The following is a 23,332-nucleotide window of genomic DNA, read 5'->3' as shown; positions in this document are numbered from 1 at the left end:
GGTGTCAGTCTGATTGACCTGCATTTAATTTGGTTCTAACATTGACTAGTTATGTGACTTTCTAATTTCCCCTGTCTCGGGTGCCTCCTCAGCCAAATGGGAATATCAGTGGGGATAAATTGTAAATGGTTTGGTTGCTGTGCCTTGCATGTGGGCTGTGGGAAGAGAGAGAAGCTACTTTATAGCTGCCAGTGTCTGTGTGAAGCACGAGGGCCTTCATCATCTTTCCAGACAGCAGTGTGGAGAGGAGGTAGCAGGTGAAATTGCAGAAGTGTTTACACTGACAAACCCTTACGAACCCCTAGAGGGGAAGCAGAACTGCGTCCACTTTACAGGGAAGGGAATGGGACCTCAGAGAATTTAACTAACAGCTTATATAGCTAGCAAATGAAAGAACTGGGATTTCAACTCAGCTCAGTATGACTCCCACACTTGGACTCTTTCCCCATAATTATTCAGAAAACGGAGGCTCTTGAAGTTCAGGATGTCTCTGACGTAACCCAGCTCATAAGAGGCTAGGTTGAGAAAGAGAGGAAGCTTAGGGTACTCTAACCCTTGTTCACATGCCATTAGAATTTTAGAAAAAAATGCTGATACGTGAGCCTCAATGCCAAGGGAAAGGATGAAGTGGTTTTGCTGAGCAGCTAAACCAAAGCCCCACATACCTGTGGTGAGTGACCCCATGACAGGGTCACTTTCCTCGAAGCCCTTCATGGCAATGACGCTCACGTGGTACTCCACCCCAGGGATGAGCTTCACCAGCTGAGTCTCGGTCTTGGAACCATCCACTGTCACCATGGAGGGGGCACCTGGAAACAGGAAAGGCAAGATGGGGATGGGGACCCTTGTTGACCTATTCACAGTGGCCCCCAAAAAGAGTGTGTCCAATTTGGAATTGAAATTATGACTTTATTCAAATCCTTGCTTGACTTCTTCTCATCTTCTCCCACCCTCTGGCATGAGGGAAAAGACCTTACTTTTTGCATAATTCTTTTTCCATTGGTGCTGATGCCAAAAACCAAGCCAGGAAAGGGAAAAATTCATGAAGTCACAGCTTACTAAAAATGGCAAGTTTCATTTCAGGAGAGAGCTTGCATGTAGTATTCTTTATTTTTTTCCCCATGTAGCCTATGTGAGGCTTGCTGTAAAATGTATACCTGAACTTTGAACTCAGTGACAGCCAAGGATGATACAGACTCCCTTACTAGCAGATACTTCATTTATGACAAAATGATGGCCATAGTTACCTTCGTGTTCTTATATTTATTAGTGACTCCATAATTTATATATCTTAGAATTTCCTTGCTGGCACAGAGCTTACTTACCAGCTGGTCAAACTCCTCATGGAGAAACCCTAGCATTCCTATTACCGACCACTCTGTGTTCACATATATCCAATAACAGAGCTTATGACCTGCCAGAAAGTCTTCCCCACTGAGGTCTCCATTGTAGCTGTGTGTGCTGCATCAGAACTCAGAATTCTGCTTAGTTACAACTTTCTTTTTTTGTTTAACAGTTTTATAAAACGTATTTATTATTTATTATTATTATCATCATTATTATTTTATTTATAACCCCGAAGAACAAAATCAAACCTTGAAATCACATCCAGTATATTTTTATTTTTTTTCTGTTTATTATTTATTTATTTAATATTTTTTTATTTTCACAATTTTTATTAACATTTTCCATAATTATAAAAAAATCCCATGGTAATACCTCCCCCCACTGCACTTTTCCCTTTGAAATTTCATTCTTCATCATATTACCTCCCCATCTCAATCATTGTACTTATATATATAAAATACTAACCTATTAAATACCCTCCCCCCTTCCTTTCTCTTCTCTTTGTATCTCCTTTTTAACTTTTTGGCCTCTGCTACTGAGTATCTTACAGGTAGGCAGTTTTGGACACTCAAGAGGGAAACTTCACAAGGCTAGGATTTTTGGATGAGTATGATCAAACCAGAAAAGGCTGGTTTGTATAGTCTCTTGTGATAACACCAGGGACCTATTTCTCACATAATCCTAGAATTCCAAGGCTGGAAAGGGTCTCAATAATATGACTCTTCCCAAGGTATTTCTTCCAAAGATCATCTAAAACTTTATGAATCAAATCTCTCCAGAGGGTCTCAGAAAGAGGGATGAGAGTGACCAGAGTCTCTTTCATTATTACACGCAGTCTTCTCATGCTCATCTTGCAAGTTCCCCTCTCCAGGTCACTTACCTCCTGTCATCGGCACATAAGTAATCCGGAAACTCTCCACCTGAGCAGTGGGAGCCATCCAGCTGACGGTGGCTGAATTTTCAGTGATGTCTGAGAATGTGATTTCCTTTGGAGAGCCCATGGCTGTCAAAGAGAAACACAAGGAAAACATAAATTATTTTATCCATCAATGGCTTTTCCTGGGTTCCTTATTTAGGACAGCTTAGTACCTAGAGTTGCTGTGTAAGCCCAGCCTTTGGGATGGAGAATGTATGATCCATGGTCATATTGTGACAAGACAGAAAAGCCATTGCAGGTATGGGGCACAGGAGTAATTGAAGGCTGTATAGTCATCGATTTTAACTGAAAAGGGGTGTTAGCACCTTAGCAGGCTTCCAAAGATATGAAGGAGAGCGGCTTCAAAGATTGAAATGTCATCTTCTAGTTTTTATTTTTAGCATTATTATATTTGCTGTTTCTTTTTATTTACTAAGGTTAAGACTTGACAAGTACACAGTTCTTTGCATCTTACAAGGCACAGTCCTCATATACAAATCCGTGAGGTAAAGATTTGATTGTGTCCATTGTATAGGAAGCTAATGTAAGGTTCCCTTTTCTAACAAAAATTCTTATGATGGGACCATTCAGCTGAGTCAAGTATAACCTGGAATCCTGGAAATAATGTTAAGTTGGAAATTAATCATGACCAACCCACTTCTAGACCTGTGAGGAACTCCAAAGCCAGCAGACAAGGTGGGGTTATCACAAAACAAGTGCCAATGGATCTTGTGTCCACCCATGGAAACCCAGGCCTAGAGGGCATTTCTGCTCTCTTAATTTCTCCTCCATGTTTCCACTGGCCTCTCTCAGTGTGGTTTTTGGCTTAGGATTCTACCCATTTCAGATGACCATGTGAAGCAGAGAATTTAGGAAGCAATTTTCATGCTCCAGGGACCTTGATTCCTCATCTCTTTCCCTCTTTAACCCACGTTAACCAAGAAGTTTGGAAATATAGGACATTGACAAAAGCTTTTTCTTTTCCTAAGCATTTCTTTTCTCTCCTCTAAGATATCTTTCTCCTCCTCCAGTTTTCTCCATGACCTGGGAACTATCCCCAAGTCTCTGTAGCTGCCTAGGATTTTGCCTTGTCTATAGAAAGCTTTTTTTTTTTTTTTTTTTTTTTTTTTTTTTTTTTATCATAGGTTCTCAGGAAACCACAAGATCTTAACTGTCCAAATACCACTGCAAGGCTGGGCAACCTGGGGCAAGTCTCTTCACTTTTGTTGGCTTTAGTTGTTCTATCCTTCCAGTGGGGAAAGTGGTACCCACAGGAATGCTCTGGGGATTGGCAGAGATAATAGATATAAAAACCTCTAGCATAGCATTCACAATTCCATCAAATGTGATTGCTCTGGTTACTTCCCAGGTGATCCTTTACTTAATAAACCACCCTGGATGGTAAAGTATCCCTTAGGACATAGCTAGATGATACTAGCTGAGAGGAGACCCTATTGAGGTATATAAATTTAGGCTTGGAAGGTCTCCTTTGGTCTACCTAGTTCACTGCAAGGTGTGCTTTGAATGAAGACCCTGCTGGTTATGGCACATTTTAGAAGTTGTGTTATATAGTTAGATGAGACCCCCATTTGCTCATTGACAAAGTGGTGATATTGTCTACACTGTCTTAAATGCCATAAGAATTGAATTGGATACCTCTTCAGTTTTATAGTCAGTGAGAATGTGCTTTGTAAAAGACAACCACGTCCAGCCTGTAGCAAAGTCACAATAGGGGTGGAATTCTGGGGGCAATGTGCATGGTCTTCTGTATCACAGGACTTCTCAGTATTGACCATTTGTTATTTAACATGTCACTTTCTGCCACAATAAGACTCAAGGTATCTAGTTCTACAGCATATAGCTGTGCAAAGAACAGGCAAGTCTCATCTATTAACAAGTCAGGAAGAACAAGTTACACTTTATTTACTAGGGGATTTAGTTCGTTTTGTTTTGAAAAACTTCCCTTGGAGGAATATATAAGATTACTAAAATATCCCAAAGAGGTTGAAAATGGCTTCTATCTGCTCTCTCCATAAAGTTTTGCCTCTTAAAATCTACAGAAAATGTTTTTTCATTACGTGGCAGTTGACAATAACTTAAAATTATTTCCATTTCTACAGATTTTTATTGCATACTTGATATGCATTAGGTTTTATGCTAAATGAAGGGGATAGCTACTGGAGGCAGCATGATTTAAGAGCATGGATTTTAGAGTTGGAATAACCTGGGTTGGAGTTCCAGCCAGGTTTTGCTCCCTGCAATACCTTAGAACCTTGGGGCTTAATGTTCACATGTGTAAAGTAGGGCTGAAGATGGTTCTGTCCGTAACTTGTACATGCAATGAAGTGTCTGGCTGTGTATGGCATAGAGCACATGTTTTTCACTTGGTGGTTATCATCTTTATGCTTTCTGATGATGGTATGAGTCCAAGTTGGAGGTATCAAGCATGAAGATCTTGTGTCATATGGGAGGGAGGCTTGTCAAGTAGGTGTTTCTGCAGATGTGTTGAGCTGGTCCCTAGGACCAAGGTCATTACAAGTCAGTGTTGTGGATTCAAGTTCATCTGACTAGGAATGGAGCTGAGTTATCAAGGGGCTTTGTGGCTGGGAACAGTGGGTAGGCTGAGAGAAGAGCATGCCCTTGAGGATGAGAGAAGGGGTGCTGATTTCCTCTTGATGGGACTTGAAGAGAGTTCTGGGAATATATGTGGATCGAGGGATATGGAGACAGTTTAAAGAATCATTAAAGAAAGGATCCTCACTCTGAGATCCCATAATGGGCTAGAGGAGCACCTGGAAAAACAGCAGTCACATTACCCACCTTCGAGGATTGCTTACCTATCTCTGGGGATTCTCAGGGTGGTGCTCAGAGGCTGGCTGGTATTGAAAGTCTGGGAGGACAAAGAATCTCCTCTCTAAGGGGCACTAACCACCCAAGGGAAGAGAAGCTGCTACAAGTACAGAGACTGAAGGAGGAGAAACACAAGTAACAATCTGGGTGCCCATCAACATGGGTGGCTGAGTAAAGATTGGCTATGGGATTATGGGATTATGAGGACTACTGATAAGAAATGTACACACCAAGCAAAGTATGGGAGAATAGGTCATAGATTAAACATGGCATCCAAAGAATTTAATGCTGAGTTTTGTCTATTTGTATACTTACGGAGGGACAAGAAAATGGTAATGTTTATTGTCTTTAAGTAGATTCACTATGTAGGGACAATTATATAGACACTTCACTTTATATTCCTTTTAACTTTTGAAACTTTTGTCTATTAAAATAATTTTTGCCAGCCTGAGGCAGAGTGAGACCCTACCTCGAAAAACCAAAAAAAAAAATAATAATAATAATTTTTGCATTGAATTACAAAATTTAACAATAGGGATTATTACAATAGTCAAGGAAATTATATTATGCACTCAACATTCATGACCATGTTTGAACTTCATGCGGATCTTTGAAGTGAATTCTATTTTCCAGATGAGGGAATTAAGACAGAGCAGAAAGGGGACTTACCCAAGGTCACATAGCTGCTAAGAGGTTGATTCCAAGAATCTGCCCAGAGATTGCTGGCTAACCATTAGGCAGCACTGATCTCCCTGCTGTTTTAGGAACCCAGCACGGGTATCTGGTACCAAGGGAGAAATGTCACATAAGAAGTCAGAAAGAAGAGAGATAGCATGCTTCTGAGGAGGGTTTACAGTGGTGTGAGGGGGGAGAGAACAGATGAGAAAGAATGGGCAAATGACAGGAATCTTTCTACACCTGATGATGGAGGTGAAGCTAGGCATGTGCTTGATGTGCATGATTCACCTCTTCTGACCTCTGGGTCCTGAAGTACAGGAGTGTAGGCACACGTGGGCACACACATTTGCATATGTACCCCTGTGCATCTACACAGTGACACTCATTTCTCTTTCGTTATGAACTCCAAGGGCCCAGAGAGGGGCATCTAAGAAAGGGATTTCTCAGAGGATGGTCTTTGCCTTTTCTGTTGTTCTTAAAATAAATCAGCTCATGCTTATTCATTCTCTCTTTCTCTCTTTTTCTTTTTGCTTTATATCTGTAGGGCTTCTAGAAAAAAATCAGCAAAACAAAATAAGTGATCAGAAGTAAACTCTGAAGAACAGTGTTTATAAACTAACATCAAGCTCAGCCTGTGTCTCTGATCTGCAGCCATTGTGTAGAGAAACATGGGGAGGAGGAGATGGAGAGCCACAGCTGGGCTGGGTGCTCTATGAAGGAGGAGCAGGGCTTTCCTCTCACAAAGTTACTGCCTGAGGTCTAGCATTTTCTCCAAGCCCACAAGTACCAGTTACAGTTTTTGTGGGTAGGTTCTTGGAACTTGTTAGGTACTGCACCATGACACAATAGAATACCTGTCTTGACATAAGAGTGGGGAGTTGAGATGGTTTTTAGGCCCACCAGAGATAGCAAGTATGTGTTTTTATTGGCTATTTGTCATCTTGTCTGCTTGCTCAAATAACATTATCAAAACGACCTTATGGTTTGGATTTTACTCTATGACTCTAGCTCTATGACTTTAGACAAGTCACTTCACCTTCGTGAGCCTCTCATGTAGACAAGGCTGTATTCAAATGTCTGCTTTTATGTGGTGTTAGAGGTGTCACCCTGGGTTTATGCATGCTATGCAAGCACTCTAGTAGGGAGCTACATCTCTAACCCTGCTGGGTCTGATTCTCGATGTACAAACAGAAGAGGTAAAGTTCCTCTGTTATCATCGTTCAGGTCGCCTTCCTTTGCCCTATGATCTTGTGAGTCTTTCCTCTGGGTTCATGTGAAGCAGCTGTGTTTCTTTATTGCTGATCTAATGGAGGAATTTCTATTCTTCCCTCAGTTTCCCGAAAGAATTCACCCATTCACTGTAGGCCTTTCCTTTTCCCTATAAATAGGCATTAATATTCTTACCATAAATATGCATGCCATTGACAAATCGCTCTTTTTTTTTACTTGACACATATGATATGTAAAAAGGTCTCATTTACCTCTAGCTGTCTTTTAGAGGTGTGAAAGAATCTACTTGAGTTTTTGAGCTTTGTGAAGAGTGTCCTGCTGGCCTGGTAGTTTCCTCCTTCAACCTTGCTAATAATTGTGGAACTTGCTGATTATGGTATTCATGTAATATTTTATGAATATCTGTTCCTATAAGAGTAGGTGCCACTTCTATAGTGTTCCTTTCCTAGTGCAGCTTAGACACTTGACCAAAGAACAAAGAATTGTGTCCTTGGATACCATAGCATGAAACAACAGGTAGGAAGAATAGTCTCTGGAATTTAAAAAATGCAATAGTTGCCAAGTTGATGATGCATGGGAGACCTTGTGACTAGATCTGCTTTGCCAAGACCTTGCTACATGCCAAGCCTGCTGCCATGGGCTTTCCATGAATTACCTCACCAAGTCCTTACAACCCCACGAGGGAAATGACATTGCATTGCCTTTTTTTTGGGGGGGGCGGGAGAGGTAAAGACTTAGTCATACTGTCTAGGGTGACACAGTCTATAATTGAAGGAGCCAGCACCTGAATGCCAGCTTGTCTGCATCCAAAGCTTTCATGACTATCCAGCCCTGCAGGAAGAAGTGCCCCAGTTATAATTTTTCTTTCTTCTCTCCTATTTGTTTACAGTACCTGTTGTTGCTATAGCACTGACAGGCTGGGATCGCCTTCCATTGCTTATTCCATAGAGTTCAATTTCATATTCAGTGGCCTCTCTGAGGCCTGTTACATCCCTGGTACGTGTGGGGGAAGGAAGGGTTATTTCCTGTGGCTCAGACTGTTTTTTGGTATCTCTGATTCTGAGAACAAAACTGTCGAACATCCCTTCATCAGCAGTCCAGGACAGACGGAAACCGTCTGGGGTGGCATCTGAAACTAGAAGGTTGTCAACTTCTGGTTCAGCTTCTAGATGGAGAAAGAAGAGTGGAAGGTGGAGAGAACATCAGTTAGCAGTCAGAAATCTCAGTTGTGATGGGGGTATCAGTGCACAGTGACGGTCCAGCTTTCAGAGACAAAAGTGTCCTGAGATACTGGAAAATGAAATCATTCCACATTGACAAGTCCTAGTAGGGCTAGGAGAGGGCAAGAGATGGAGTTGACACATTCAACACAAGCCAGGCATGTGAGTTTTGTCTAAAAGCAATTGTATTAATCCACATCTGGACTCAGCATTGGCCCCTCCCCTGTATTATTAAACAAGTTCAAAGCCATAACATGTTTATATATTCACTCTCTGTCTTCCAGTGGCTGAGCGCCCATCTGCTGTTAGACCTTTTTCTTTTTTTTCCTTTTTGGAAAGACAAATAAACCATCATTAATGATATGTAGAGCTGCCCACGATGATTCTCTGATTATACTTTCCTTGATCCTGAGCAAAATGTATTTTTAAATGTTCTGGTCTTTTTGCTTTGTTCTTGAGCTAACCTACTACAGAAGTCTTCTACTCCAACTTTCTTTCTTATTTGACTTTCTTTGTTTGCTATTTTAGCCATTAGATCAGTGTTTACTATGTTGAGCTGAGGATTGGAACCTCTTGAGAGATGTTCTTTGGACTCAGGGGTTCATATAATTGGCCTTAACTAGACAAAACTCAAGGTTAAGATAAATTTGCATCTGAGTTTCCCAAAGTGTGCTCAAAATAAACTTTTCCTGTTTGAGCCTCTTTCTTAAGTAGTATTCTTTGTTACATGAGTTTGGGAAATATTGCTTTTTGAAAGATATATAGTAAGGTATTCTGAAAATCTTTGTGGTTAAAAAGCCTGTTTTGGGTTGAAGAGATGGCTTATTGGTTTAGGCAGTTGCCTGCAAAGCCAAAGGACTTGGATTCAATTCCCTAGTACCCATGTAAGCCAGATGCACAAGGTGGTGCATGTGTCTGGAGTTTATTTGCAGTGGCTGAAGGCCCTGGTGCACGCATTCTTCCTCCCTCTATCTGTCTTTCTATCTGCCTCTTTCACTTATTCTCTCTCTCTCTATCTTAAATAGATTAAAAAAAGTATTTTTGAAAACCTATTTCCAAACTTATTAGAATATGCACCTTCTCCAAAGTGGGGCCCATTAATAGTCTATGGAGCTTGCAATCTTTAGAAAGACCTTGGGAAACACATGTTTTTGACTGTTAAATCTGTTAATGTTATATTTCTGTGAGAATTATTAGTCTTGAGGAAATTATGAATTTAGTCTGTATTGAAGAGTTTCAGTTTAGTTTTACAATGAGAAGACCACTGGGTAAATTGGTTAAGATCACAGTTGGGACTTTGGGATGACAAAGGCTTTAAATATCTTTTCAAAATATACTCATTGGTATATTTCTGTTGAGAAGGCTGAAATGTAGCTGGGGACCAGCTAGGATGAATGTAGCCAAAGGAAAATGGAATAATCTTGTAAGAGCTATAGACAAGACATGGTCTAAAGGACTTGGGATACCAATAGGGAACATTTCGACCTTCTCATTTTGGAGGGAGAGTGAGGAGTACTCATTAGACACATGAGACAAGAGAAAGTGTGGAGATAACATGAGATAACAGGCCATGCCTACAGATTAAGTAGGGAGTATGAACAAAGATGTTAACATCACCGTGACCCTGTAGACAGACTACATGAAAGGAGACCAGGAAGAGAAGAGAATGGCTCACTTGAATTGAAATACCTGTAATAGTCTCAGCTCTCAAGGGCTTGGTTTGATGCCCTTGGGCGAAGCCAGAGACCAGGACCTCATAGCCAATGCCAGTTATGAGGCCTCTAAGCTCCAACTTCCTCTGGGTTCCTGAAAGTGTGAATTCCTGGGGGTCCAGAAGCTTCCCAGAATCCACCACCGAGACTAGAAAGCTGTCAAAGGCATTCTCCGATGCCATCCAGGAAACTGTGAACCCGTAGGGATTAATGTCGGAAATGGTTAAGTTTTCCAGAAAGGGCAAGGCCTCTGAAAGAAGGGAGGAGTGAAAATGACTTAGTTTAGCAGCATTGACTCTGCTAGAACAGCACACGTTGCCGAGGACACCGATACCCAACTAGTCATTCCACAAGCTATGCGCTCAGGAAAGGAACATTGAGTACGAATGGCTTTGGTGCCCAACAGAATTATGCAGAGAAGTTAACACGACCACAGAGCACCATGCCCCACGTACAGGTAAGAAAACTGAATCCAAAAAGTTGGATGATTTAGCCAAAGTCTCAAAGTCACAAGTGATAGAATTACTGAGTCTAACTCTTCTCTAGATACAAATAGAATGCCTGTTGGGTTATCCATCTTATCTACTTCTCACCGTTGCTGGTTTTGAAACAAAACAGCTTCTTCTTGCTACTGGAAATATACATCCTCTTCGGGATATTTCATGTTTGTATCTCACTTCTGATTCACATTTTTGAAACAACTCAGTTTGGCCAGTTAATGACACAGTTTGGTTAGCTGAGATAACAGGAGATAGTAAGAATTTTTTTTTTTAACCTGTGAAAATGAGCCATTTGTTTATGGACCAGTAAGGAATTTTAAGATTTGCCAATTCCTTTCTACCATTTATTTTCCTGGATAAATAGAAAATTAGAAAACAAAGACATATCTATGTCCTTATTAACTTCTACTATCATGTTTTGCTCATTCATTTACTGAACATCTGTGTTCCAGACACCCTTATTGCTCAGTTGCCAAGGGGTCTCTTCACATATTGGGATTCCCAAAGACTGAGCTTATGTTAGGTTAATATTTTTTTTTCACTAATTCCTGGGTGAGGAGACTTCATAGTCACTTTCCAATCCAATACTGTAATGTAGGCACTGCTACCTGCTCCTCAGCCTCCATAAGATGTAAGGAAACAGAAAGATCCTCACTTATCCAAGATCACAGATCTACAAAGTGGATCTAGTAAAACCTTTTTTTGCACTGCAGCTAAACTGGAGCTTTCAAAGAGATAAGTGACCTTGCACTAATGCCTATGGTCAAATCTATGGGATATAAAGAAAATATTTAAAAAGAAGCATTTGGCGGCTGAATAAGTAAGCTCATGCCCTCATGCCTTGCAGCAATTTAAATTTTGCTGTGGCTTGAACTTCCTGTACTTATTTTGAAACAGTCAATGTTTATTTTGAGGTGTTTTTTTCCATGTAAAGATTTCCCAAGAACCCTAACTTTATCAAAGGCAGAGAAGAAATCACATATACTGTGCAAACAATCATCTTGGTCTCTAAGACAAGGGTCTCAAATCCTGTTGCTGGTTTTGTTTAGATAAGTGGCGCCTTTCTTTGATCGCTAGCCTCTTTCCACCTCCACACCATCAAAGCAGTGAATTCCAATGACAATGAGTACTGTCAGGCTAATTAGTCAGAGGCTTGCTTTTTTTCCCCCAGTCCCTCCAATGTAATTCTTTTCTTTTAAATATGCTTCTGTCAAGATGCAGTCTTGGGTTAGCAGAGACAATGCTGTAACTGGAGGCAAGATTCCCTCCTGAAAGCAGCTCTCTCAGCTCCCCTTTCTTTCTCTCTGTGGGAGGTCCTGCAGGAGGTGACAAGTGAAGGCCTGAAGGGATCTACGTCTCTGGGGCAGTGAGACTCTCCTCACACCTGCTTTTTCTACCCTCTTTAAGAAAGAACTGTATCTTGTCTTTGAAATCTGATATGAGTAATTCAATTCACATTTAATAGCTGAACATAAAATAACTATTCTTATATGAAAACATAGTCAGAGCTCAAGAAATGGCCTACTGGTTAAGGTGCTTGCTAGCAAGGCCAATGGACCCAGGTTTGATTCCCCAGGCCCATGTAAAGCCAGATGCACAAAGTGGTGCATGTGTCTGGAGTTCATTTGCAGTGGCTAGAAGTCCTGGTGCACACATTCTCTATCTGCCTCTTTCTCTCTCTCTCAAATAAATAATAAATAATTGAAAAAAAACATACTCAATATTTTAACAATATGGAAGCCACAATTGAAGGGTTCTACTGCTTTTATCAAGGCTATTCTAGTTATTATGTGCAGTGCCCAGGGCCAAATCTAAGACCTCATGCATGCTAGCTAGGTAAGAGCTCCACCACAGAGCTATATGGTTACTTTTAAGAACATCATTTTTTTTTCTAATACTGTTTTTGGGAGATAGCAGGAAGGTCATACCATCTGTAAAATATCTCCTGAATGCTAGCTGTTACATTCCACTCTGCCAACTAAATCCCTGAGACAATTTTCTAGGAGCAAGGTTATATAGTTAAGATGTGAGAAAGCCTGGATCTCAAAATCCTTACTCTTCCAGGATATTATAAATGTTTAATTGTAAATATGAACATATGTTGCTTATAGCAGCTTAGACCCTGGAAGGGAATTGCTTCTGGTGAAAGACAAATGGAAAATCCATGCCCGTGAGTTACCATTAGTGCAATGAAAGAGACTAGAGCATTTTCTGAGGTTTTCTTTCTTCTTTCTTTCTTTCTTTCTTTTTTTTTTATTCCAAGCTAGAGGTTTGCTTCCTTGATATCACTTACAGCCTTTATTGTTGACATAGAATGATATCAGAATAGAAATAAAGTACAACTACAATTTTCTTTCTTTCTTTCTTTCTTTTTTTTTTGAGGTAGTCTTGCCCTAGCCCAGGGGAATTCACTATGTAGACTCACAGTGGCCTTGAACTCATGGCAATCCTCCTACCTCTCCCTCCTGAGGGCTGGGATTAAAGGCTTGTACCACCATACCAGGCAAGTACAATTTCTTAATGTGATTTTACAAAAGGCAGAAGGCAAGTTTAATAACTGGGCAGAGTTTAATTAACCTTAGAATTTATCTGCCATCCTAGGTTGAAGCTTTGTCAATCTGTTGATTTGACAGTTTCAAGAGTAAGCCCCCTTTTCTGTTTTGAAAAAGACAGTTTATAATATTTCTGGGTCCTTCAGGGCAGATGGGACAGTTTATGAACCATTTTATAGAGTATAATTTATAGACAACGTTCCTTTCTAAGGTCTTTGCTAGATTAGAATTCATTCTATTGGCAGAATCTCCAAATTGTGGGTGCGACATCCTATGCAACTGGGCATCCAAATCCATGAAAGGTTTACACAGTTGTGGAGAGTTTCAGAAAGTGGATGAGGTGGTCCTCTCCATCTCAGGAGTGTCAGCTACCTCCTAGATTAGGCATTTGTCTTTCATATTTTGGCTAATTTTTTTAAATTTTATTTATTTATTTATTTGAGAGCGACAGACACAGAGAGAAAGACAGATAGAGGGAGAGAGAGAATGGGCGCGCCAGGGCTTCCAGCCTCTGCAAACGAACTCCAGACGCGTGTGCCCCCTTGTGCATCTGGCTAATGTGGGACCTGGGGAACTGAGCCTTGAACTGTGTCCTTAGGCTTCACAGGCAAGTGCTTAACCACTAAGCCATCTCTCCAGCCCTTTTGGCTAATTTTAATGATGTTGCATTGCAGCTCATACGTCCATAAGTGGATGAATAGATAAAGAAAATGCTATCAGTACACATACAATACTATGCAGGCATATAAAAAGGAAATTCTGTAATTTGTGATTATGTAGTTAAATCTGAAGGACAGACATTACACAATCTCACTTATTTGAAGAATCTAAAGAAGTAACATCATAGAAATAGAGTGGAATGTTGGTTACCAGAGGCTGCGGGAGGGGGGTGGGTATTGGCCAAAAGGTACAAAGTTCAGTTAGACAGGAAGAATAACTGTTAGTGAGCATAGTACGATGACCACAGTCAATTATAATGATTTGGGTCCTTGGGTATTTCTAGATCACTGAAACATGAAATTTTATATGTTCTTACCACAAAAATGTGAGTGAGATGGTTGTCAGGCTAATTAAATTTAGTCATTCTACAATGTGTACACATCAGTTTGTACCTCACAAATATATTCAACTATTACCTGTAAACTAAAAACAAAAATAAAGACCTTTACATTTAGAATGAATATGTTTGGGGCTGAATTTTGCATCAGAATGCCAATGATCTCCTTTTCCCCTTTCCCTTTGTCAGAATCTTTATCAGGTAAGTAAGAACCTCTGAATGCCTGTAATGACAAAGACAGTGGAAGGGGCTGCTGGGATCACCAGCCCAGGGGATCTTTGCCACACTAGTGTCAAGTCCAATGTTCTCAAGCTTGCTGTGCATCTCCTGGGACTGTGAGTTGCTGGGATTCATGTAGCAAATGAGTATCACGCACATTTGATAATAATCTTAGCAAAAAGCCCCAGATTGAGTGGTTCATGACATGCCAAAGCTGTCAGCAGTAATATTGCTAAAGATTCTCATGTCTAACTGTGGCTCTGGTTCTGGGAAGGGACATGGACAGAGAAAAAGAAAGAGAGAAGCATTACTAGAAGATAGAAGAAACAGTACATTTCTTTAGAATACTGCCATAAAACACAGATGCATGTACACAGCCAAATACTTGCAAAGACAGGAAATAAGGAGTATCTATACCTGGACTGATTTTAATGATTGGAAATATATTGCTTTCACTGCAGGCATGGATTTATGTCCTTTTAAAGTATAAATGTGAGCTTTTCTAATCACACATACAGGAAAATGAATAAGCCATTAGAGCTGTAGATAGGATTTTTGTAAGGGTATTGTGGATATATTTTCCAAAGACTATGATGGGCCAGTGGCCTATTAGATGTTCCAAGAAAAGACAGTTTCATGTTGAACTATGCATCATAAACACGGACTACCGTATTTTATCATAAAGATTCACAGAGTATTTTTACCTTTTAAAGATTTTAGTGAGCTGGTTCCATAGATAAATGAATGTAATTTTGCTCATTCTAGCACTGTGGAATATCTCTGAACATCTCAAGGGGCTGGCATTTCACTGAGTATGCTCTAGAAAATGGTCCTTGGGAGTTTATTTAGTATTGTTTTGACCTATTTGGATTGCATGCAAAATATACATATGTGAGAAATTTCCCCATCATATTTGGAAACCCAAATGTATATATTATAGGAAAATCCATACCTCACCCTAAATTCTGTAAATGTAAACATAGAGGTTAACCTTCTCTTGTCCCTAGAAGTCTACACAATTAGTGAGAGCAATTCATTTAATGTAAGCTAAAAAGCATAGTTAGTTTCAACTGAGATGAACATGGAGCTGTCCTAAATGGTCCTTTATGAAATAATACTAGTACTAAAATAAGCAAAAACCAGATCACATTTAAGAGAGAGGCAATAGCCCTGGAGGACTGACACATTCTTAGTAAGGTTAGGACTGGGAAGAGGTAGACTAGTTCTCCCAATGACTTTGGAGTTGTTTTGCTTCATTTTTAATATTTTGGGTTAAGAAGAAACCATTTGGATGCATTTAACTTTAAAGTATAACCTAATGCTCTAAAGTTACTAAGGACAAAAAAGATCAGGCTCAGAAGCAAAATGTAGACTTAAGCAAAGACATGGATTTTCTTCTGCAATAATTTGAGGTGCTAATGATGTTGTTTTCAATTGTACCATTGGCAAATTTCTTCAGCTGAGCAAAAATAAATTCCCCCAAATGGGCCTATGAAGTTTTGCTATATTTTGCCATAGAAAATGAATTAAGTGTGCATGCTGGGATTCTTCTCATGCTACCATACAAAGACCAGTGCTCCCAATTCATCCATCATGCAGAAAGAGAACTAAGCTCCCGAGGTTAGCTTTACTTTCATCATTCAACTCTCAGAAGATACAACCATGCTGGAAATGTGAGCTACAAGAAAATTCCCAGGAGAATGCCACTTACAATGCGGCCGGTGTTCCATGCAAGTTTCCTCTCACCTCTTCTCACTCTTAGAAACAATTCCTTGAAATGCTGTTTGCTTCCATGAAAAACTAGACATGTTTAAAGGCTTAATGCTCTTGATATTCAACACATACACTGCAATTCTGACAAGATGATGGATGGTGAAAAGGTTCTGATGCTTGGAACAGACATTAGTGGGAGATGACACATGCTTGACAGAGCAAGTGTCAGAAAGGAGCAGACGGTTTGTCAGAAATCAAGACAAATGAAAATCTCAAGAATGAGATGCCACTCCCAGGTCTACTCATGCAGATCTTGTGATTTAAGGTCTCTTCTATGCTGGGGGACTGTTATTTTAAAACCTGGTAGGCAGAAAAAGACTGTAGGTCATTCTGACCAAAAAATGGCATGCACACATTCTTTGAAGGTGACACAGGTGAACTTTGATTAGAAAGACCATAGGCAGATGATAATGGGCATTACAAGGCAAGATCATCCAAGATTAGATGAAAGGATGCTTTCTTTACAAATTCAACCAAAGCAAGTCATGTTGACTCAGTACAAACAAACATAATAACTCCAGATGGAAATGGGTACTTAAGAAAGAACAGATGGACTCTGAAGTTCCTTAATTTAGGGTGAAGATTATTTTAGAGTTTAAACCTCTGATTGGATGGCTCTAATAAACTTGTGAAGAGCTAGTGGAGGTAGAATTATGATTTTTGCAATACTGTTCAGAAGAAGTTCAATGGTGACTTAAGAATTCATAATGGGAAATAAGTGTGGTTGTGTGAATCATTGGGGTTTGCATGCACTGCCCACCAATCAGCCTGTGTAGGTACGTGATGTAACCGGAGAAACTCTGAGCTTGGACATGGCAGAGCTGTGGGATGGCCTGAGCATACCAAGGTCTCCAAGGGCTCTTCAGAATTATTAACTTCTAAAGAGAGCTATCAAAGGCAGACTTTTGAACTTTCCTTAAGATGGTATTACTGTTCCAGGCTGTATTTGAGACAGTGAGTTCATCAAGGAGAGGCTCAATTACAATAGCAGGAAGATAGACATGGGGCTGGAGAAATGGCTTAGCAGCTAAGGCACTGTGAAACCTAAGAACACAGGTTTGATTCCCCAGTACCCATGTAAGCCAGATGCAAAAGGTGGTACATGCATCTTGACTTTGTTTGCAGTGGCTGGTGGCCCTGGTGTGCCCATTCTCTCTCTCTCTTTTGCTCTTGCTCTCACTCTCTGCCTCTTCCTTTCTCTCAAATAAATGAAAAAAATATTTTAAATACAAAAGAAGACACATGGAAGCTTGCCAATTTAAGTCACCATTATAGTTCAAAATCAAAACAGAAGACTAAATCCATAACATTTTAGACTCTACCTTCTAGGAAAGGAAATTGGGTTTTGTTGAAAACAAATTTGAGCCAAATATATATGGTTGGATGATCTTCTCCCCTCATTTTTGCTATACTTTAATCTAACTGAGCTGGGAAAAAGGTTTTATTGGCTCCCCAACTACCCAGATAACAGTTACATGTAGAATTATTTTGGACAGACTCTCCCTTAGCCATGGGTGACCTAGATGGTAGATAATTTTGATGCTATAATATTAATCCTTTTTCAGATTCTCCAGAAAATATACCCCATTTTGTGAGCTATATCTATTTTTCTTTCAGATACATACATACATATATATTTATGTATGTATGTATATTCCAGTTTGGGATATATGTGATTACCTGTTAAGAGAAGGTATGGTCTGAAATGTGTTAAGAATGCTATTTTGAATGCACAAAGCTCTCCTTTCTAAAGTCACACATGACTTTTTTTTTTTTAAACTACATGGCAGAAAGAAGCTGTCACAGTGTATAATATCACAGACACAGTTTAGAGTGAGGACACTTCGCTTGTTTTGTAACCAAGCTCCTTATTTGAATAAGACCATACGATTTTTTTTTTTCTATGCACCATTCACTGTTCTGGGGTAATCAGCACCTTTCCCATTAGAAATGGTGTTGACTTTGGAATAATAAGGATGATGAACACACTTTTGTTGAACTTTCTCTTCATTCTTTCCATCGAGAACAAAATAGGATACTGCTGACAATTTCCTTCACTAGAGTATTTGACCATGGATATCTGCGAGGCTTTAAGTAAACAAAGATTCTAGGATATACAGCTTTTGATATCTCTTTGGTGTAGTCATCTTTCTAAGCCAAGGTCAACCCTCATGAGGGTTTTTAAGTTACCAAAAGGAGGAATCCCTTTCTCCTGATTATGTATGATCACTACATGTAAAACTGCAAATGACCACATCTTGATCAATCAGGAACATAGCTTTATGGGAATGTACCACTTGGGCAGCAGTTACAAGAGAGTTCTGCTAAATAGCACGTCAGCCTAGCATCCTGGAAGAGCTAGCACACTGTGGCATGCACTCCAATGGTCGATGGCAGGAAGTGGCTTCACCCTGCAGTGAAAAACTAGAGAGAGGGTGTCAGAAATGGGAGGATGATCATGTACCTGTGGTGGCTGTGGCACTGACGGTTCTGGTCCGGATACCGGGAGCAAGTGCAGAGAGGTAGACAATGAAATCGGTACTAGGGGGAAGCCCTGAGATATAAGCAGTTCGTTCAGCACCAGATATATTATATTCTGCCGTATGAAGCAACCTATTGGAATCAATAATTTCAATGGTAAAGGTGTCGAAGATCCCATCAGTAGCTGTCCAGGAGAGATTGAAGCTCTCAGATGTTAGGTGAGAAACAGTTAAGTTTCCAATTTCAGGTTGTTTGGCTAAAAAAAAGGGGGGTAGAAAAGGAACAAATAAATTTGAGTTAATTACTTGCATGTGTTTTAAGGTGGAGGCTGTTAATAGAACCATGCCTGGGGAGAAAGACTCAATAGTTGAGGGTTATGGTGAGATGAAACCATGTTAACAATTAGTGCCAATGAGAGAGAAAATGGGTTTTGTTAAGAGAAAAATGATCAAAGGAAGGAATGGCAATTAGTTGTCCCTGTCTTGCACTTGCCTTCCATGTTCAGGCCTGGGGAGACACTTTGAGAGAAAAGATATGCTGGTTGGTGACAGCGGGAACTGCTCCTTCCTAGCTGAACCTGCTGCCAGGAGCTCAGGGATGCTAACTTCTTAGGCATCCTTAGGTTTGGGAGCATGCCCATCTATTCAAACAAGGGCTAAATAATTCTGACACCATTGCCCTCCCTGGTAAGCACCTTGAGGCTACTGCTTTTGTCAGTTAAATGGATTAACCAGTTTCCCAGTGTAAGTCTTGGTTATTTTATCATATCTTAGATAAGGGCCAGCCAGCTGGTCTCATAGTCTGTTAAAATAACTTGTCCTCTTTTAATTGTGTCTCGGTGGGCCAAGAAGGCTAATCCTACTTTGCCAACCAAGAGAGCTCTGCCAAGGCAGTTCAGACAGACCTTTTGGTCCAAGAAATAATATTTTGTTTAAGAGCATCCTGCCAGTGCTTTTCTGAGCAATACAACATGCAGAAGGCAGACATAAGTGGGGCGCACAGCTAGACTGTCTCTTCAGCAAGGTGGAAGACTCCTGCTCTCTGAGACCAGCTTGGCAGATTTGTTGAGATACTAATCAGATGAATTATAGTGCTTCCTCCCCAGGAGCCAACTCATCAGAGGCAAGAATGCTGCTATCATTAAAAGGACACACATGCACATAAAAATATAAATGGCATTCAAACCATGAGATCTGCAGGACTGATCAGACATGGTAGCCACTTTCTCATCTTTCTGGGAAGGGATAGTTTGGGGATGTCAGATCAAAGAGTTTCAGGCTCATTAAAGAGAGTCTTCACTGTAGTGGCTAGGCCTTCAGAGGTCACTGCCAATCAGTGGCTGCTGGTGTTTTTGTGTATATATTGGTGAGAGTTTCTGAGATACCTGAAGCTAAGTTGTAGATTTGTGCTCTGAATCAATAGCAATATAGGCTTCCCATGAGGTTCAGTTGCACTAATTATATAAAAGGGAAGCCAGCCCTATGCTACACAAAGCAGCAGTCTCCATGGGAGCCTCCAACCCATGGGATACATCATCAAGTTGAGTGGTACAAAATTGGTCTGGGGAGGGCTGCTCACTGAAGCAGGCTCCCAGGAAAGCACTGAATATCTTTTAATTGAAATAGAGTGATGAGCAAACCATAATGTACCTGCTGGGCCTGTTGGGAGTTTCCACCCAAAGACCACCACACTCCACAGAACAACTCTTGATTCATCCAGCATAAGGTTCATCAAGCTCACAGCTGGGACATCTCTTGCTCCAAAGGCTGCCATGTGTACCTCTGCTAATGAAGGGCTTTCTCCTTGGTACAGTCCCCAGTCATAATCGTATGATTTTCTTTTATTTTTTGGTCTAGCTATTCATTAATGGGATGTTCTAATGATGACTTAGTATCTGAAAGAATTGCCTGGAAGAGGGTAATCAGTTCTCTTTTTCTACTCCTTTCACTTTGAAGGGTTGTTTTTTTAAAGGCAGGCACCATAGGACCGATCCCTGTGGGAGTTTGGAGAAGGTAAACTCTGTGCTGCAAGTTGCAAAAGATTCTCCAAAACAACCTGTGGTCTACCAGAATTCACGTGGGTAGGGTGGGCTTTTGGCTATAAGCCAACAGTGAAGAAAGTAATTAAAATCATCAGGCTTATTCTTGAAACAAAAAGCCATCATGCAAAAGAGATGTCATTGCAGCTAAGATTAAAGCATGGGAGGAGGGTGAGAAGCCAGGAAGGGCCACATCTGCATTGTTAATTGTTGCCATGGCAAAAGCACTGCTCACAGTGAGGATGCTGAGCATGAGTGGCTTGTGGAATGGATTCAGCTGTGGAGAAAAGCTGACTCCATTCGCCATCTGTTGGAGAGGGCTCAGGGAAGCATGGGGAATGAGAATGGGCAGTGGAGAGGAAGGTACCTGTGGAGGCCTCGACAGAGAGCACCGGTGTTCTATAGCCACGTATCACCCCATAGATGGAGATTCTGTAAGGGGTGGCGGCCTTGAGGCCTGGGATGTCTGCAGCCCGGAGGCTGCCTGCCACTGTGAGGTTCTGAACGGCCTCCACCTTGTTGGCCTCCTGTACCTGAATGACAAAGTGCTCATAGGCTACATCAGCTGTGGTCCAGTTGAGTGTGAGGCCATCCCAGCCGGCCTCAGTCACGGCTAAGTCTCCCAGCTGAGGGAACTCCTCTGAAGAAGGCAGAGAGGTATCTGTTAGTGCTGCAAATCAAGTGAGGAAGCCCAAATGTCCCCCAGCCCCACTCCAGCAAAGAGAGACAGGGAGAGAGAAAAAAACATCCCACAGCCTCACTCCAGGAAACAGAAAAGAGGGGAAGTATAAGATTTTTTTTTTGGGCGGGGATAATTCCTGGTCTCTGGATGTTTGTAGTTTCGAGTTCATACTCTGTTAGTAGCTTTCTTTGGGAACAGAAAACAGTCAGGAAGGGGAACACTGGATCACACATCCTAATAGCAGAGGTATCTTTGCCAACACACAGCCCTCTGAGAAATCTCTGAGCATGTGTAGCCAACCACTAAAGGCTTCAGGGAAAAAAGTGGCATTGTGGATCGGGTAAGGAAGCTGTGCAGGTGTTGAAGGTACATGGACCTGGGTTAGAATTCCAACACTGACATTTGCTGGCTGTGTCATCTTGGGCATGCCACTTGGTCTTTCTCTGAGCCTACCTCTCTTCAGCATTAAAAGAAGCTGACAGTACCATCTCATTGGGTTGTGTGATGAATACAAGGTATTTATCAACATCTTTACATCATAATTGATGCATAGTGTCAGATAAGCGACAGCTTAAAACCTAGGCCCTGTTTATGTGTGTTCTCTCAGAATGCCTCAGTCATGTGGAAGAGAGTAACCTGACTCATTTCACTTGAAATTAAAGATCAGCTTGTTTTTGGCTACATGTAATCCACTAAATATGATCAAAATGCATATATACATATACATATACATACACATATACATATATATATCTATAAGCACACACATGGTGTGGAGGGACAGAGATAATCCCCCTTTTCAGCTATTTCTAGACACATCATGAATAACAGAGTTTCTGTGATTGATGGAACAACATATTTTCAGGAGACAAGTCAAAATGAATTGCTTTTTCTACCCAGCTTGAATGAAAAACATTGCACTTAAATGTGCTATCCTTTCTTGGAAAACTTCTCACCTTGAGTAACTGTTATGGAAAAGGGCTTGGAAGGTTTCTACACAAGATGATTAGATCATTTCCAAGGGTTAGGCTGTAGAGATTTAACTAGGATTGGGTGTTAGTGACTCCGAAGACAGTGATAAAAAGTTCTCTCTAGAACGTTCTGCTCTTATTCTGTGCCATAATCTTGCTGTTTGTGCTATTTCTTTTTATGATTGTGGCTATAAGGTATTTAGCTCTTGGCTATTCAATACTATCTATGAGGTAGGTACTCGCTTAAGCACTTTCATCTCTTAGCTCATTTATTGCTCCTAGTAGTGTTTTGGAGCAGGGCCATTAGCTTTGATTTGAGGATGAAAAAAGAAAGCCCAGAGACACAAAGCAATACACCCAAGACTATTCAGCTAGTAAGGTGGAATCCCAGCCTAGGTCTGCTCAGCTAGAGATTCTTGCTGCCTGCAACAACACAATGAGGTAGGGCCTCCTATCCCACGGAGGAGGAAGTTTTCCTACTCCAGTGGCATGACTGGGTCACAATACAATACACATCTCTGGTCTGGAAGGAGGGCCATGTACCTGTGATGACCTCCATGACAAGGGGTTGGGTGCTGAGGCCTCTGACTTTGCCGTGCAGGCTGATTGTATAAAGAGTGCCAGCCCTGAGGCCTGGGATCTCCACATAGCGCAGGCTGCCAGGAATGGTGAGATGGTGAGCCCCTTCCACCTGGCCACCCTCCTGGACCTGAATGATAAACTGGTCATAGGTCTCATCTGGTGTGGTCCAGTCGAGTCTGAGGGCATCCCAGTTAAGCTTGGTCACTGTGAGGTTTCCCAGTCCTGGAACCTCATCTGCACAAGGACATGGAGGAGCTGAGTTATTCAAAAAGGCAACTGCATTCTGGGGCTCAGGTGTGATGGGGTTTGGCAGAGGGTGGGATGGGCTGTCTGGTAGTGTTGGCTAGACATGAATGATTTATTGTGGTTTTAAGCTTACTCCAGTTGTTGGCATTAAATATTGGTTTTTCTATTCTGCCTTTGGGAATGAAAGGTGGTTTTACGAATTTTTCAAAACTTCCATTCTTGATATACAAATAGGGCTTTGGGGAGCTCTTGAGCATTGTTAAAATGAGCTCACATCA

The 23,332-nt window shown here is 41.0% G+C and overlaps 1 protein-coding gene across 8 annotated transcripts in view; it reads right to left on the bottom strand.

Moving 5' to 3' along the window:
- Window positions 1-23,332, bottom strand: part of Tnc (tenascin C) — a 93,835-nt gene that overhangs the window by 19,145 nt on the left and 51,358 nt on the right. For 3 of the 8 annotated variants that reach the window (XM_045133421.1, XM_045133429.1, XM_045133433.1), the window contains 2 exons: window positions 2,228-2,350; window positions 666-809 (listed from right to left, as the gene is read on the bottom strand). In XM_045133421.1, the coding sequence (XP_044989356.1) occupies window positions 666-809; window positions 2,228-2,350 (267 nt within the window). Of the gene's footprint in view, window positions 1-665; window positions 810-2,227; window positions 2,351-7,913; window positions 8,187-9,930; window positions 10,204-18,518; window positions 18,792-20,940; window positions 21,214-22,769; window positions 23,043-23,332 lie in introns of all 8 variants that reach the window. The other 5 variants (XM_004662739.2, XM_045133401.1, XM_045133404.1 and 2 more) reach the window with 5 other exon arrangements.

This window comes from Jaculus jaculus, chromosome 1 (genome assembly GCF_020740685.1).
Source record: "Jaculus jaculus isolate mJacJac1 chromosome 1, mJacJac1.mat.Y.cur, whole genome shotgun sequence".
Classification (NCBI taxonomy): domain Eukaryota; kingdom Metazoa; phylum Chordata; class Mammalia; order Rodentia; family Dipodidae; genus Jaculus; species Jaculus jaculus.
Note: the sequence above shows the minus strand (reverse complement) of the source record. Positions and strands in the feature narration are given on the sequence as shown.